This window comes from Urocampus carinirostris, chromosome 8 (assembly GCF_059441175.1).
Source record: "Urocampus carinirostris isolate Australia breed hairy pipefish chromosome 8, RoL_Ucar_1.0, whole genome shotgun sequence".
Classification (NCBI taxonomy): Eukaryota; Metazoa; Chordata; class Actinopteri; order Syngnathiformes; family Syngnathidae; genus Urocampus; species Urocampus carinirostris.
The window spans coordinates 18,292,317-18,309,742 of NC_142356.1; the positions used below are offsets into that span (position 1 = coordinate 18,292,317).

The 17,426-nt window shown below is 39.6% G+C and overlaps 1 protein-coding gene across 5 annotated transcripts in view; it reads left to right on the forward strand.

Annotated features, from left to right (window-relative positions):
• Positions 1–17,426, forward strand: part of bnc2 (basonuclin zinc finger protein 2) — a 269,137-nt gene that overhangs the window by 205,940 nt on the left and 45,771 nt on the right. For all 5 annotated transcript variants that reach the window (XM_088341837.1, XM_088341838.1, XM_088341841.1 and 2 more), the window contains 2 exons: positions 4,782–4,884; positions 8,703–8,938. In XM_088341837.1, the coding sequence (XP_088197963.1) occupies positions 4,782–4,884; positions 8,703–8,938 (339 nt within the window). The remainder of the gene's footprint in view (positions 1–4,781; positions 4,885–8,702; positions 8,939–17,426) is intronic.

The window sequence follows — 17,426 nt, forward strand, 5'->3', positions numbered from 1 at the left end:
TGGTTTCGTCAGATTGTTGACCCAGACGGCAAACCGTCAGCTGTGGGACACTTAAGCCAGACTCCAAACATTTCAGTTTTGTACATCCAGATCTCAATTGGGAAACTCTAGAAACCCTTTAGAATAATCATTATGCAGTGGATGCCGAAACTTTACCAAAATATGTGTCTGCAACCACAACACATCATTTATCAACATTTTGATACAGTGAAGGCAAAAAGAAATGAGCTACAGTAAATCCTATCTGATTTCACAGATCATACAAACCCTGCACCAGCCCAAGTGGGCCGACTTGTGCCTAGGTGACTCATCGGTCCCATCAAAACATTTTTTTAAAGGTCAACGATGGGAGAGGCGTGATATTTTAGGCTCCTTTATAATAGAAGTGCTGAAAAATGCCGACCAAACAAAACTGGCACTGATACTCAAACAAGTATTTTTTACTTCCAAACTCTATGAGTGGGATATTTTGGATTACAACTGGTACAGGTTTCTTTTGATCTCTACGTCCAACCTGTATATACCAATGAAACGCTGTTCAAAGTCATATGGTACATATAGAACATGGTGCTAACTTGAGGGCCAGAAGGTCCACGTTCTTTAGCCAAAGTTACATTTACATTTTTCTTCACAGTCATCACCATCAGGTCCTGCACTCTATTTATCCCCTAACTCTTGTGTCCTGACTGCTGCTGGATCCAGTATTTGCACATCGTACAATTTAAGTATAATACTTTGGGAATCTTAAAAAAAACTGATCTGGATGATATAAAGGGTTATTTTATAAACCTTACAGAGAATACAGAGTACCCACCTTACCTAACTTATGTTACAGTGGGAACCTAGGCAGAAGTTTGCTGAACAGTTGCAAATAATATATCGTGAGGTGGTTCATTTGGCATCCTTTGCAGCAGCAACATGAAAACACTGAATAAAGCCATACTTGTCGGAAAGTGCTTCTTCTCCAGTCCTGTCCTTTATCTCATGTTCGTCTGCTTGTTGCGAGCCAAAGAGGAAACTCTGGCGAGACGCTAGCATTGTGACTAATGCTGCGATTCTGGCCTGGCCTCCGATAACACAGCCTCCTCCCTTCTTTGCCTTCTGTGACAAATATGTGTGAGGGGAGTGGTGGGCTCTGGGCCCGGTACTCGTCCCTGACCAAAGCCGAGAACAGAACGGGCCAAGTGGAAAGCAGACCCATACGCTCATGCGGATTCATACAAAGGGGTGTGTGAGCCATGTTTGTCCTTTTGTCTCTCTTGTTTCGTCTATTAAAGCAAACACAGATGTTTCTTGTGGCCGCTTCGGACACATCTACATGCTCGCCTCCTTGTAAAAAGTCTTGTAATCAATTTGTGTTCTTTCAACTTCTTACTTTGTCATTTTGTAATTTTGAAACCTTTAACATCACGTCCTGGCTCAAAGTCAAAGTCAATATAGGAAACATGAACGCCTCCCCACCAAATCCCCTCCACCCCGATGCCTTCTTCTGCCCTTAATGCCTCTTGCTGCTTTAATGTGTCTTAATGCCGCAGTCTGCTTAATGGCCCAGATATGAAAGGTTGCTGCTAGCTGGCGTAATAAGTCTGTGATTAGAGGGGCGCCTTGTCACAGCGGCAGCCCCGCAGATAGTGCCACGCTCTAATTGCCGTATTAGACGCCCCTTAACTATCTTGTCAGCTGTCAGATGCTGGCTCGTAAACAGCGGAGGTGCGCTTGATATTTCCATTTGTTTGTTTGCATCTGCTGCCTCTACAACTAGGCCCGCTGCACATGAAGCTAATTAGCAAAAGACATCAATCTGCAGGCGCCAGATACTCCGGTACCATTGCAATCGAATAGTTCGGATGAGACTTCTTTTAGTTTATTATTGTTACATTTTTCATGCATTATCGTTGCATTTTCACTAGCTTCTTTTAAATATTTAAAAGGTCATTTGAGCCAAACTTAAACACCAATGAATGAGATGACCTATGGCTGATGTACAACCCAAAGTCAAGTCAAGTCTGTCTCTTATTGACCAATTTCGGGACATTGTGAAATCTAGATTGTCCAATTGGACTGTGACCTGCCACTATTTAGTTCTTTGCACAATTCTCATGCCTTCTTACTGTAAATTCATAAAGATTTCGATAAGCAAGAGACGCACTCACAACACCAGAGATCTACTGACTGAAAGAAGTGGGGCCGCAAATAATAACAGCTGCTCAGTGACTCTTGACTTATTGTCATATCTCTCAAAATGAACTCACTGGTAGAAATGTCTTATGTGTTACTTGGTGGATAGAACACATGTTGACTGTTCCATATCTTGTATTTGAATGTGAGACATTAGATAGATAGATAGATAGATAGATAGATAGATAGATAGATAGATAGATAGATAGATAGATAGATAGATAGATAGATAGATAGATAGATAGATAGATAGATAGATAGATAGATAGATAGATAGATACTTTGTTCATCCCCGAAGGGAAATTCACATTTCCAGCAGCATCCCTGAGCTGAGAACAAACAATCGAGAACAATCGAAAATAACACGGGAGCTGCTGGAGTGGCTGCCATTCGTGACGGCGCCGGAAGAAACGATTCAATTTGAATCATGTACAAACAAACAAACAAAATATTTATGTTTCAATAAGTGGAAAATGGGGGGAAAATAAGCTAACGTGAAGTAAAACATAATTTTGCTGACATTAAATTGACTTCACGCATTTTTCATTCAATTTACGTAATTCTAACTTCAACAAGTCATAGTTTTCCCCAAGGTATACATTTTCACACAAAAATGACCATATTCGTAGTTCATTTTCCTTTTCTGAACTTGCCAAAAATGGGGACAGTAAATGAAAAGAGCAAAATTATTAAATATGGATACCACTGAAATTATAAACAAAAAATTGTGAATACCCAATCACATGTTTTTCAGTGTGCATAATAAAAAAATCGCCATGTATTTTTATATTGTAAAATTCAATAACGTTCTGGTTAGTTATTCATTATTCACCATTTTTCACGTTATTCACAATACATTATTTTTCTTAATGATTTGTTTTAGTACGTCTAAGATATATGTTTATAGCTTAAGTTAGCATGCAGTAAATTTTTGAGAATAACCGTGAATTCTCGTTGAACAATAATAGTAAATAAAGTAAAATAATTAGTAGTTTTGTACACCTAGCATGGGGGTCAGCAACAAGCATGCATCTCTTTGGCGCTCCATAGTGGCTCCCAGCCACTTTTTCAAAAATGTTTGATAATGGAAAATGATATGGTTTCTGTAGAACGACAAACATAAGACAACGAATATAGATATGTACAGGATATAAACTAGCCCTTAATCACAAGAAGTCCGAAAGGGCTGCACAGACTACATGCCATTACAGAGTATAGACTATTTCAGACTTTTATCATACCTTCTCCTGATCTGAAACCTACATAAGGGCCGGGACAAACTTAAAACCTCAGAATATGAAGAAACCTTGTTAAGGGAACGCACTTGAGGTAGTCCCCCTTGCAGGAGGACCAGACTGCAATGGATGTTGTACGGGAAATCAACAAACAATACACAGACATTGACATGAAGCATAGGCCATTCATAAGCTCAAGAATATAAGTGTGTTTTAAGCCTTGTTTTAAACAGTTCCACTGAAGCTGCAGATCGAATCGCAGAGGGCAGCACATTCCACAGCTCTAGGGCCCCAAACAGAACCTTAAAATCAAATCTTAAACTAACAAGTAGCCAATGCAGGTTAGCTCAAATCAGTGTAATGGGATCAACCTTTCTTGTCTTAGTGTTAAAAGCCTCTTATAAGATATATTTCAATCTTTGATTTTTTGTGGGGGATTATCTCATGTGCGGTCCCTTCTTAAGGTTTCTCCATTTTCCTCATGTTGAGGTATTTGAGTTGTTCCTTGCCCTTATGTAGGTTTAAGATCAGGTGATGGTGTCATAATAGTCTGTAGTTTGCAATAGTATGTGGTCTGTGCATCCGTTTGAGCCTCCCTGTGATTAAGGGCTATACAAATGAACATGACTTGACTTGGGGTCCAATATGGTTCTTTCAACATTCCGGGTTGCCAACCCTTGACCTAGTATTTTTAGTGTTGAATTACTTCAAAATTCTGTAAAGAAAAACGTCAGATTTTTTTCTTCTATTAAGTTGAGCTCATTTACCTCACAGTTTTGATATTTTCTTCAGCTCCCAAAAACGTTCTTGTTGGGTTGAGCACAGCAATATGAACATACCAATGCGAGTTTGTCCACATGTGTACTACGTTAGTTTCATGGGAACATGACAGCAAACAGCACAGTTTATTGTACTGAAACGATCGGATGAGTTATCCAGTGTTTGAAAAAAAGAGATAAACAAAAGGCCAGTCGCTGCTTATTAAGACGAATGTTTGTCATTTGTTTGACTCCCGGATTCATCGGGACCGCCAATTTACAGACTACAGCTGCTCCACCCGTTTGCACTGTACAGATGTTTTTATCTGTGCCGACTGCGGACCATTTCTCGGTAGTGGTTAGAGCGCAAACGTGTCCCGCTCGCACTTAACCTCGCTGCTGAGAGCTTTCAACGCGAGTGCACCTCCAGTGGAGTGATTGAGCATCCATCCAAATAATTTGAAGAGATTTTTTTCGGGTGGAATTCGCCGTGATAATAGCGCATAAGAGTAAAGGACAGTTTTGTGGATGCTGTGAAAACATGGGGACAAAGAGCTGGGATAAATGTTGTTCCTTGTAATCATGTGTATTTTTTTGGGTTATGTTTCAGGCCATTCGGTGCACGCTGGTCAACTGCACGTGCGAGTGCTTCCAGCCCGGCAAGATTCATCTTCGCACATGCGACCAATGCAAACATGGCTGGGTGGCTCACGGTAATGTATTTTTAGTTTTCTTTTATCTAAAAAAACTGTCACAATAAAATCTGATTGAGTTTGATAAATCCGATTTTTGATTTGCAAAAAAAAAAAAAAAAAAATGAACCAAAGTGAAAATATGTATCACGGTATCTTAGTTTAGATTTTCGGAACCTATTTTCAAGGCAAGGCACACATTTTAATTATTTCCATTTTAGAAACCTTAAATTATTATGTGGTCTAAATTGACATTATATTGTATTTCTTATCATTTGTGGTCAGTGGTGACTATGGAGTAATACAAGTTATTTAGTTTATACAAGGGCAGCAGGGCAGCGCAGTGGTTAGCACGTGGCTCACTTCTGGGATCATGAGATTGAACTTTCTTGTGTGGAGTTTGCATGTTCTCCCCGTGCTTACGTGAGTTTCCCCCGGGCACTCCGGTTTCCTCCCACATTCCAAAAACATGCATGTCAGGTTAATTGTCCGGTCCAAATTGTCCCTTGGTGTGAATGAGTTAGTTGTCTGTCCCTGTGTGCCCTGCAACTGGCTGACAACCAGTTCAGGGTGTCCCCTCCCCACTGCCCGAACATAGCTGGGATGGGCTTCAGCACCTCCGTGACCCTACTGAGGATAAGTGGCGCAGATAATAGATGGATGGATAGTTTTTATTTAAAAAAAAATTACGGTGTAACTAGATTTTTATCTCCTTTGTCCTTGGTTCCAACTGTTTTTATTTTTAATCATGTTTTTCAAGTAAAATAAGTAAAATAATTAAAGTCTGCAAATGATGTGCAATATGTTTAATATTTGACCTATTTTAAATATTCTCAATTAGCTTCATCAAACAAAATAGTTATCAAATACTGTTCTACTTAATGAGCAGATAATTGAAATACAAAAGAAAAATATGTTGACCTCCTGCATGTTCCAGTTACTCGGCCTGGAAGGGGGATTACCTCTTGTGAGATCGTTCGTAAGTTGAATTTGTTCGTAAGTTGCTTCAGTGCTATATTTTGTATGTTTAAGGTTTATATAAGTATGTTTAAGGCGTGTACAAGTAACCTGTATTGTTTTTTACTAAAAACATTTCACAAAATAATATTCACTTTAATTTCAAAAGAAACGGCTCGCCTCTTCTTTCCACTTTACACCAACCATATTAAATGGATGCATGAGATATTAAACAAAAAAAGTGTCAAATTTCTTTGCACGCTGGAGATAATATAGACATACAAAGTATAGAATGTTTATGCACAAACTAGGAGGAGGAAGCAGGATTTTTTTCTTCCGGGTGGATACTGGGTGACCTCTCACAACGCCACATGCTGGTAGCGGCGGGAAGGAGCACTACAGTAATGTCCTGAACTCGGAAAAAGGTGCACACAATACTGAATCTAACTTTGAGCAATGTACGGGTATTTTTGGACATTCCGAAAAAAATGTTCGTATCTACCGTTTTACGTCGAATGGTCGTCAGTAGGGGAGTGTTTGTATATAAAATTATGACAGACCATTTTTGGGCGGTGCGCCAGAAAATACGGTATCATGAAACTCGAATTTTTACTTTCTGCTGAAATGCCTTTGTCGCAAAAACTATCATCTCTAACATGGGTTCTTGGAAATGTTCTGCTGTCCAGTTCTGGGTGTATTTGCTTTTGCAAACTGGATAACTGAATGCCGCACCTTAGCACTTCTGAACACAGGTGTAATAAAAACAAAAACTAAAAGTACAAAGAGGAAAAAAAAGGCGTGGAAGACGGACGAATAAAAGAAAACACCTGTTTGGCTCACCGTGGCGGGCCGTGGGGCTCCACGGGTGAATCAACACCAGGGCCCGGGCGTGTATTTCCCAGCCTCTCCCCATGAAGTGTCAGGCGTCCGTCCCCCTCACTCCCCCCTTGGCCCTCCCTCCACTTTTCATTTCATGTCAGCATTGGCAGCGTCTCTGACAAGCACTTCTTCATTTTTTATTACGTTCGTGTCTGGCGGCGAGGCGTTGTCAGGCGAGGCCCTCGTCCCGGGATCAGAGAAAGCCAGAACCGGGCCAGGTGTCACCCAGACAGGCGCTAGGGGGGAAGGAAGGTTGAGGGAAGGGTGAGGGAAGGGACGAGAAAACAGGGAGAGACAGCAGGAAGGAGCGGAGAGTGGACAGACTGAGTGAGGTCGCAGTTTTGCTTGGTTGGTGTTTTTCCCGATTTACGTCCATCAGGTTACATGCACGCTAACCTTGTATCAATTTGTTGCAGTGTTTCCCTCAAGGCAGCAGCAAATGGCCAACAAAGTCCATCAAATGCAGTGTACATATTGAAGACATTTACATTGTTCCTCACGCATCCATGTGATTGAAGAACAACCCTAAAAAACTGAGGACAGCACCCTACTTTGAATAACATTTCAAGACCCATTTAGATGGAGGACCAATGGAATAGAATAGAATAGAATAGAAAAGAACAGAATGGAACACATAATAAAGACTAAAAAGAGAAAAGTTAGATAAGCAGAAATATTTACAGGGTAGTTCTTTGAGGCTGTCCTGAGTTATAAGTGCAATTGTCTTTCATAATAATAGTGCAATGAAAAGTAGTGCATCTCAACAATAGTGCTATGAAAAGTAGTGTAATTACATTCATCAGAAAAACGATTTTCCACTAACCCAGCAAGGTATAGTTTTTTTACAGTCTTACGCGCTTGTTTAGGGTGGTTATGCCTTTTAGTCCTTTAGTCCTTTAAGGGACATGTTGCACCTACCAGAGGGTAACAGGTCAAAAGGGTGGTGGTCAGGGTGAGAGGAATCCTTTATGATAAGTGTCATTTATTTTGTCGTGTATTTTGTTGTGTATTTGGTCACAACAAAATGGCTCAAACTGGCTTAGATTTTCACCTAAAGCCGAATCATTCATCACTGATCGACCAATGGGTAAAAACTTAAGGGTATTTGGGTGACCAAATAAATGAGAAAATGCACGACCAAATACTCAACAAATTCCAGAAATTAAAAAAACTAAATAAATAATTGACTAAATAAAAAAATTGGCATCATGTTATGTGTTTATATATTTGTTTCTGCGTATGGCAGGATTTGTCCTCCATACATTAAATGCTGCCAGCATCTGCAGCATGAAAGTGACTAAATGTGAGTGCATACCATTTTTATATACAGGTAATTTGAGGTGTCCTTAAAAAGTTTCAAATTAAATATTTTCTCTATTGAGTTTTTACTTATCAATGCCCAGCTGAGTTTTAAATAGCCTTCTTATTTTTCTACTTTTACACCACGCCTATCTGCTTTTATCTTACTTTTATCTTCAGTGTTCCAGCAATTCGGCACATTAGGCTGGAGGAAAAAAAATCTAGGATAAAAATGGTGAAAGTAAGAGAAGGACTGTTTTAATTACAGTCCAAATGCCAACCCAAACCCACTAAAAGATGAATAATGGAGAGTTGCTTCAAGCACGTACAAGAGTGACACGTACGTCCATGCGCCATACAAGCAGCTTTACAGAGGCTGCAATACTGATTTAAAAAAGAAGATGGCGTCAGCATGTAGAATGGTTTAAAGTGACGGACACCAGTTTTAAGAATTGATATTTCATTCTATCAATTAGTTTTTGTTTTCATTGAAATCTTACATTCACAATCAATAGCTCTCAAAGAGGCATGGAACTACAACATAGCCTGTGACAAGGAATATTTTGATTCTATTGCTGAAATGTTTTTGCTACGGTATATACAAATAATTTAAAAATATGTTTTATTCAAAATCGAATCAAATAATTGATTCACCATTGTGTCAGACCTTACAGTGCATTTTATTTGTATTTTTTGATTTCCAGCCCTGGACAAGCTGAGCACACAGCACCTGTACCACCCGACTCAGGTGGAGATCGTGCAGTCCAACGTTGTGTTCGACATCAGCAGCCTGATGCTGTACGGCACGCAAGCGGTTCCGGTACGGCTCAAGATCTTACTGGACCGCCTCTTCTCCGTGCTCAAGCAGGAGGAGGTGCTGCACATCCTGCACGGCCTGGGCTGGACCCTGCGGGACTACGTGCGCGGCTATATACTGCAGGTCAGAGGCCGGCACGGCAAAACCAGAGATTTTGGAGTGAATACCGACTCATTCCTATGATCTTACATGTCCTAAGGGAGAGCCAGAGGACATTTTTTTTTTCCTTTGAGGCCTTTAACTTCTTTCTTGGGCAGGGAAATGACACAAGATTGTAGAAAATGTGTACATTTCGACGTGATGTTTTAAACTTTAAATTTGTATTTTCTTTAAAAGAACATTGTGTATTATTTAGCACCTCCTAGTGGTTAAAAAACGTCAATCATTAAAAAAAAATATTGATTTGAATCATAAGCAAAAACACATATCATACGAAAGTGCTTTTTTCAAAAAATTCATCGTATGCTGAGATTTTTTTTTTTTACATAAGATAAAGCTAAACTAAAGGGAGATGGTTGTCTGGCATCTTGCTGCTAAGGGTACCCCCAAAAACCTTGTAAAAAGCTAGGAAAAAAAAGTTAAGAAAAATGGTGCGGTTTGGTCACTGCAAGTCTCTGTAGTCTTACTTGTGATTTGTAGCACTTGTTTTTGAATGCACTGCACAATTCAGCAACATCTAGTATTTGAGTATTACACGGTATCCTTATAAAACATTTTGTACAGTTCAACTAGTTTAGGGGGTCCCCTGCCCACTGCCCGAAGATAGCTGGGATGGGCTCCAGCACACCAGCGACCCTACTGAGGATAAGCGGTGCAGATAATGAATGGATGGATCAATAGACAATGGGTCATCGGATTCATTATAAATGAACTAAAGATTTTCTGTGAAAAGCTACATAAACTGTAATAATTGACCACAATATGTCGCTGTATTGTGTAGTGTAACCAAAAACGAGGGCTACAAAGCACAACGAAAAATACAAGCTATGAAGACTCAGAGTGACCAAACCTTAGAAATATTCCTTTCATTTTATTGCCAGCCTTGAACGAATAAAATAAAAACTAAACAAGTAATAAAGACATATCTTAACCTTTCTTAACCTACTAGTATTAAAAGAAATTCATGTTTGTATGATAATTAATGTATTTTTTCTTATTGTTCAACTGTGTATTGTTTTTCTTAATGAATAATGTTTGGGTTTTTTTACCGTTAGGAGGCTAGATAATACACAATGTGCCTCAAACTCAAATGAAGGATTTAACTTTTGAGTAAATGCTTTAAAGCTACTTACTGTTGAGTTCAAGCATGCAATCGTCATTTACTCTTACGTTAATTATATAATGCATATTTTAATCTGGATTTAAAGCTTTAAAGATACTTCAAATCCAGAGTTACTGCTTCAAAGTTAGTAGTAAAAGTTAAACATATCAACAAATAAACATATGTAGTAAAAGTTTTAGAGCCACTTTGACTATTACATTAAAACACATGAATACTTGCATAGTTCATGGCAAATAATGTTAATGAATGATTAATGAATGCCAAATAATAAGATTATAAATGAGGATGACTAGTTTCAATTATTAACTACTATTTTGCAAGTAAATATTAGCTAGCGTAAAACCGAAACATCACTAGAACAAAAAATGTAGACCCCTATGAGAAACCTTTCAAACCCTTGCTGCATTTTCTTGTTATTCTTACAGTTACATGTCGCAATTTTACACCAATTTCATTATGTGGCCCACACAATTGTGTGCCTTGCTGCCATGCACTTATTTGAGGTGACAATCATGGGCTACTTTTCATCCCATCACTTTGTTGATACACAAAAATTGAAAACTGTATCTCCCCCTTCTGCTTCCTCAGTAATTGCACAAACGGGTTCTGGTTCTGAAATCCAGAGTATTCCTGAATGAATTAGTGTGCAGTGAGCGAACATGTGCATGTGGTCTTCTTACCGTGTGTGAGTATGTCTGCTTATATGTATGCGAATGTGGTGCAATATTCCAAGAGTGTAAGTGGAACAGCATGGAAGGGGTGGAGAAGGGGTAAGGGTATTGTAAAGGGTGTCAGGGGGGCGCTATGTATACACGGAAATGGCTTCTGTGACTTTAAACACTTGCAGATTCTCTCTTAAGAACAAACCACTCCAAGCAGATTGTTTGTGATCTGTAGTTGTATTCACATGTAGTATTTTATAATAAGAACTGCTCCTAAGATTTTGACTTTACCAACTTATATTCAAAAGATTCCCTCCTTGTTTACTTTTAACAATTAGACTCGAGTCTGAAAGCGCTGCAATGATGTGACTTTGACACGCAATCGCAATTATTATTACCGCTGCCGCCCCAATATACTCTTATCGTTTGCGGCTAAGTAATAGCACGTGCCGCCACTGCTTTTTAGCTGTGCAATTTACTGAAGAAATTAGGCGAGGCGCATCTCGCCTGCAGCGGAACAAAAAGTAAACGCACCGACGGAGAGACGGGGGTGTGACTAAATATGCGTACACTTGGCAATTTACCTTTATAATAGGCTGCTCATAGTGCACAAGTTAATCAATAGCATTAATGACTCCGGTGGATGGAAGTTTGATTTGAAAAAGAGAGGCATCAATAACCATTAAAATAAATGATTGGAGGGAAGGGGGATGTTCAGATCTGTGTGAACACAGGGGCATCCATCTTTTCATCAATTTGTAGTAGCTGTCCCTCTATCTATCTATCTATCTATCTATCTATCTATCTATCTATCTATCTATCTATCTATCTATCTATCTATCTATCTATCTATCTATCTATCTATCTATCTATCTATCTATCTATCTATCTATCTATCTATCTATCTATCTATCTATCTATCTATCTATCTATCTAACTAGCTATCTAGCTATCTAGCTATCTAGCTATCTAGCTATCTATCATTGGCTTATTTAATTATTATCTTCACATATCAATAGTTCAAACATGTGAGCCTTGCTCTTTCTCTTTGGCACCACTGCCATAACTCACCATCCCTGGACCCTTGTCATTTAACCGTCATGCATGTTTCTATGAGCATTCATTCCCCTCCATTCCCAATCCCCAGTATCCCTCACCATCCCAAAACCATCCATTACACTCAGGCCACAGTCTGTCGCTGCTCTGTTGTCCGTACACAGATGGGAATGTCATCAGCAATGCCCCCCTCCCCTTCTCTCCTCACCGCTCCGTCTCCCACACTCTCTATTATATCTTCCTCTTCATAATCCCTTACCCGTTTGAAATGAGTTGTACGGCGTTTGGGCCCAGGTCCCAGGCTTTTTCCTGCGCGACATTCCCAGTAATGTTCTGTCCTTGTAGAACATTGGTCTGCCTCCGCTTTTATGAGATGCGGTTTTCCTGACTCCGCACAGCTTCCAGGAGACCCAGATGGAACCGCTAACAACTCCCAGAACTACATACACTCTCATGCGTGCGCTGTACACACAACGTCCTAACCCTAATTGCACACACACCCGGAGGAATGCTTATTCAAACTATCAGGCGTGCACGGCCGCAGAATCACTTGGGGTCCGCCAACACTCACTGCCGCATACTTCCACACGAGGGTGTCTGGACACTAACCGTTGACTTGCAATCCCACTCCCAGAAACCCCCAAAAAGTTGTACATGCGTAGCAACATGCATGCGGTTAATGTAATTACACGCGTTGGTGGTGTAACGGAAAACCAGACGCTGTATGGTAAACTAACCCTCTGATAGAAGACGGACTTAGCCTTGCCACAAGTAAAGAGTACATAGTTGAACACAATTTTCTATTGTTTAAATATTATAATAATACAAAAATATATTGCGAGTGTATGAATAAAAAAACTAATATATATATTTAAAATAACAAAGAACAGAGGAACAACCTGGAACAGAAGCTGCTCGTGTCCTTCTAGAAAACCACAGTGAACAGTATGCTGGTATACGGATCATGGTCTGGTATTTTTGGGAGTACTACTGCAAACAGAAAAATATACAGAGAGTAATGAACACAACCCAGAAAATCATTGGTTTCTCTCTGCTCAGTCTGTAGGCCGGCTTGCAGTACAGCAGCAGAGCCATCAAGTACTCTTGTCACCCCGACCGCAACCCTTAAAACAATGACGCTGAGGCTCAGAGACAGTTTCTTCCCCTCTGCCATCACCACCTTAAACAAGCGCACAAAACTATGAAAAATATACGTCTTGGGAATTTGGGGGGGGATTGTAATTATACTTATTATTTTCAATTACAATATTATTAGGCCAGTCTCTAAGCAGTATCTTGTCGACATCTGCACTTTGGACAGATAAAAAGTGGCATTAAAACAGGAGTAAAAAACATCAAGAAGAGAAATGGATTCCTAAATTATGAAAATATAAATCTGACTTGAGCCTATGAAGTAAATCCTTGCTAATCTCTAAAGTCAGTAGCAAAAGTCAACGTTGTTATCCTAAAGTTTTCCATTTTAAGCCTGTTCACGACACCTTCTCCAGCCACAGGCCTTGGTTTGCCACTCCGGTCCTCCTCCTCCTCCGCCCTCCATCACCACACCTTCCCTTTGTAACCTGTTTTCTGTTATCACTGCTTAATGCCTCTCCTCGAGAGATGGATGGGAGAGAGTAAGAGTGAGCGTCCTCTTAAGGTGGAAATTCTTCCGTTCATATGGTTATGATTTAGGCGGGAAGGTCAGGCTTGCAGTTTTTGCTGGAGGGCTTGCATGGTTTGTTAGCCTGCCAGTGCTTCATCAAGTTGATTCTTCCTACAGACACACATTTATTATGTTTAGTATGCTGACATACAAATAAAAAATAAAAATATATGTGGTTCCAGATAAGTGATAAACAGCATGTTGTGACCTATTTGTTTATAAAAACTCAACCATCTCGGCTGGATAGCCGATGTGCGAGCGAATTGGTCACTGTTCTCGCAGCTCGCAAATCCACCACTAGGCTCCTTACACACTCGAAAAAATAAAGCTGCCGTATGCCAAATCCTCAGCGCCTCGTGATCCCAAATCTGAGCCCCAAATGAATCCAAGCTGGAGCGGCGAGGTTACGAGCAGGTTAGATGGTATGCAGGAATTTGGGGAATAATTCCCCCTCTATATTGTATTCGGAGGAATCGGACCATATAGTCTGCGAGGCCGGGCGAACCAAACTTGTGGAATGGCCCATCGCTGCCAAGTACTGAAACCATCCCAAATTGGATCAACACCAAGTGGTTGGTGCATGATTAACTGAGAAATTAGAAAAACAGACATTTTGTGAAGTCAGCATAGTTGCTCGCAAGAGTCATCTTTTTTGTTAAAAAATTAATCACCAACCAAAATCAGACTATACTCAAATTACAATTCTAACCTCTCAGTGTTAGTATTCGAGTAAAATGTGATTTGTGGTTATCAAAGTGACCTTACTGAAAAATACATTATTTACAGGAAGGTTTTACATTAGAGCTAAGGTTCTAGTCACAAACCATAATTCTTGTTCCTGTACCTGCCACAAATTTCAGACAAAGGTCAAATTGGCAAAAAATCAGATATGTATGCACTTAAAAACTGCATGTGAAAGTAATAAGTAGTAATACAAAAAATCGGAATGGAACATTTCAAATTGTATATATATCCCCATTCACTGTTTTTTTAACGGACTAGGTTTTTTTTTCATATTGTCAACTCTTCTGTTTTTTACATTCACCCGAAAAAAATATATATCAGATGTGCTCTTGTCTGAAATGCATTTACAACACCTGGTTGTGATAACACAGAACTTGTGGGCTTTTTAGCAACAGGTACTTATTCACCTTGTTCAGTCAGATAATACATGTTTGTGTATTTGGAAGAAGAGATAGGCAATACGTTGAACTAATTTGACTTTTTGGCCATTATTGTAAATAGACAACCCGGAAATTGACAAATGATGTACTTGAAGGAAGGAACTAAATATTTTTTAAATAAAAAAGAAGTTGAATTAAAATCACTCGAAGCTAATTAAGATTGTTGCACAAGCAGCAGAATGTTAGTATGACTGGTTGACATGGTGACAAGAATGTTAAGACGAGCACTTAAGTTATTATTACTAGGTTTGGACTTCATATGATTTGTAAGCATTTACAGTACATATGTAAGTTTTGTATTCATAATTTGTTGGGTTACATTTAAAATTAATCAAAATTGTAATCAACGAAATGACCGGATTTGTTTTCGCTTTGCCCATACGTCCATGTATGGAAGTGACTCATATAGGATTTAAATGTACACAATTTTCATATAGTATCTTTTTTAATGCTAATTTACACTTCTTCTTCTTATTCCCCATTAACGAGAAAAACAAAGTGGTGTCACCAGACTATGTCCAGACTTTTGCACAGAACGACTGTAGAACACATTCTGATGTCCTGCATAGGAATCCAGGTTTCCCAAGCAAAGAAGCGGGATTTCAGGACAATATCATGTACTCATCCATGGTCTCAGAGCAGGCCATCGCAATCCCACTTGAGCGAGATACGCCGGGTCCCGCCGGCCAAAATTCGTGCAGGAATGCAGGTCCTGAAGACACGAAAGCCGCTATCATCTAAAGCGCTCGCTGTTGTAGTTATTCACGTTCACGTTAGGCGTCAAGCAGGCCAAGACCAATTTCGGCTCAGAACATCCATCATAACCGACGAACGGAACAGGAAGTCCAGGATGTTGCTCTGCTAGATTAAAGTTTGGCTGAGGAGCAAGTCACATCTAGTAAAAAGACACAGTATCCATCATTGCGCCCCAGTCCAATTTATGAGCAGCTCAGCTCATCCAATGAAGACTGTAACACCGTTTTGTTGTCACCAAATCTTTCGAAGCTTATATTCACGATATTGGCGATACAAGGAATTTTTATATCAATCCGATCCATGTAAATACAAGGTATTATTGATACATTCAGATACTTTTTGCTTGGAAATGTCATGACCATTGAATGATTGAAACCTCACCTTTAAGTTGGTTTATGGTAAACAGGTTTCAGGCACTAGGAAAAATTTTTTTAAATGGTTTCAGAAAAAAACCCAAGCGACTCAATTAAAAAGCAGAAATGTAACAAAAATACAAATATAGCAATGTCAATGGGTCAACTATACCTTACATTGCACTGTATATTGAAGATAAAGTCAGAAAGGAAATAAAGTGTAAGCAATACAATCTAAAACAATTTAACGATGTAAAAATTTAAATGATTCTACTAAAACCACTGTTACAGAGTAAAAGTCAAGACAGTCAAACAAAAAACTCAACAATTTAACAAACAAGCTCTTTTGGCTCTGTTGCCATAGTGACAACGGATTTACTGGATTCTGTTCAGGAACCGTACCATGTTAATATTTTTAGTTGCAGCTCGTTGCTCTGTGTAGCGTTTTTCATGTGTTTACGTAAATTTGCCACAGTTGCAGACCACTTTACCACACAAATGACTCCTGGCATTGTCCTTTTCTGTTGTTGAAAAAATCCTCATACGGCTCTGCGCTTCCCATTTGCCACTGTCTTATTTAGGTTCTGATAAGTGTACACCGCAAATTTAGCCTTCTCTCTTGATTGGAGGCCAAGATGCAGCAGCAGGCCAAGTAGGGAGAGGTGCTAAAAGTGTGCCTGTCAGTCATACAAACAGGCAGTAACTTAGAGAATGTACAGTATTGATCCGATTCATGTACTTGGTTAGTAGCATAATATTTATATCCACCCACCCCTACTCATTATATCATGGAACAATCGTACCCGATTCACTGACGCTGACATTCTTCATGGTTATGATCCTCTTAAGATTGTTGTGAAAAATGGTTAGCGCCAATTGACGACACGAAGGACTTCGGCGTGTTCAGGGGATTACAGGATTAAGCACATTATGTTGGGAAATTATTCATTGAGATACACTTAAGTAATTAAGAAATCCATTAAATGCGAACATTACATGGTTTTGCTGTGACATGCATATTTCGCACTTGGTGGTATACGATTGGATTTAAAGCCTTTTAATATTTGATGGTGAAATGTATAGGCAAATGCATGAGTCAATCTTATGGTGGGTTGACATGCTGTGCACAGGGATGTTTAACATACACTGTTTGAAAAATGTACTATATCATATCACAGTTAAACTATATCCACTATATGGCTAAATCACATGCGAGTAAGCTCACTTTTGCCCTTTTCATTTTTTGAAAAGGAATTTCAAACTGAATTCACCTCTTTAGATCCAAATTTGGGCTCATTTGGGACTTCCCCAGCCTCTAAGGATACACACAAAAACACACGGTGTATTACCCAGCTCCCGGCTGTCGAATCCCCCTCAATACTGACTTCAAAGCGCAGTCGCCAATCCCGCAGCTTTATCTACAGTGCCGGTAGCATCGCTTCCCATGGCCCCCGCCGTCACTCCGGTATTCACTTTGATTGCGGCACAAGCGAGTCTGGGTCCAAATCTCCAAGTGGCCACCAAAGCTCGGATCTTTATGTTTGACGGAATATCAAAATTGGGGTAGAAAGGAATATTCAAGGGCGTATTAATGGGGCCCGTCCCCTTTGTCGTTATACGGCCCTACACTCGTCAGGGTAATGAGACTTCTGGTT